This window comes from Asparagus officinalis, chromosome 5 (genome assembly GCF_001876935.1).
Source record: "Asparagus officinalis chromosome 5, Aspof.V1, whole genome shotgun sequence".
Lineage (NCBI taxonomy): Eukaryota > Viridiplantae > Streptophyta > Magnoliopsida > Asparagales > Asparagaceae > Asparagus > Asparagus officinalis.
The window spans coordinates 75,554,181-75,554,401 of record NC_033798.1 but is presented as its reverse complement, the minus strand read 5'-3'; the positions used below and the strand labels follow the sequence as shown (position 1 = coordinate 75,554,401).

Sequence of the window (221 nt, the reverse complement as noted above, 5' to 3'; positions counted from 1 at the left end):
TCTCCCGGCGGCGCCAGCGGGAGAAGGCGAGGTGAGAGAGCCTGGATTTTCTTAGCGGGTCAGGCGTGGAGAGGATTATGGACCCGCATTCGGCGAGGGAGGTCGAGGAGAGGATTGGGTCGGGTTCCGGGTCCGGTATAGGTTCGGGTTCGGGTTCGGGGGCCCAAGCGCGGTTGGGGTTGAGAGGGGACGTTCTCCAGCGGTGTAGGCCGGACCAGTGG

General features: G+C 65.6%; 1 protein-coding gene across 1 annotated transcript in view; it reads right to left on the bottom strand.

Moving 5' to 3' along the window:
- LOC109842028 (uncharacterized protein HI_0077-like) overlaps nt 1–220 on the bottom strand; it is a gene marked incomplete at its 5' end in the record, with an annotated part of 2,859 nt that extends 2,639 nt beyond the window's left edge. Inside the window, 2 exon segments of the mRNA XM_020410946.1 lie at nt 1–11; nt 14–220. The exon segment at nt 1–11 is cut by the window's left edge and continues 70 nt beyond it. Coding sequence (XP_020266535.1) covers nt 1–11; nt 14–220 — 218 coding nt within the window.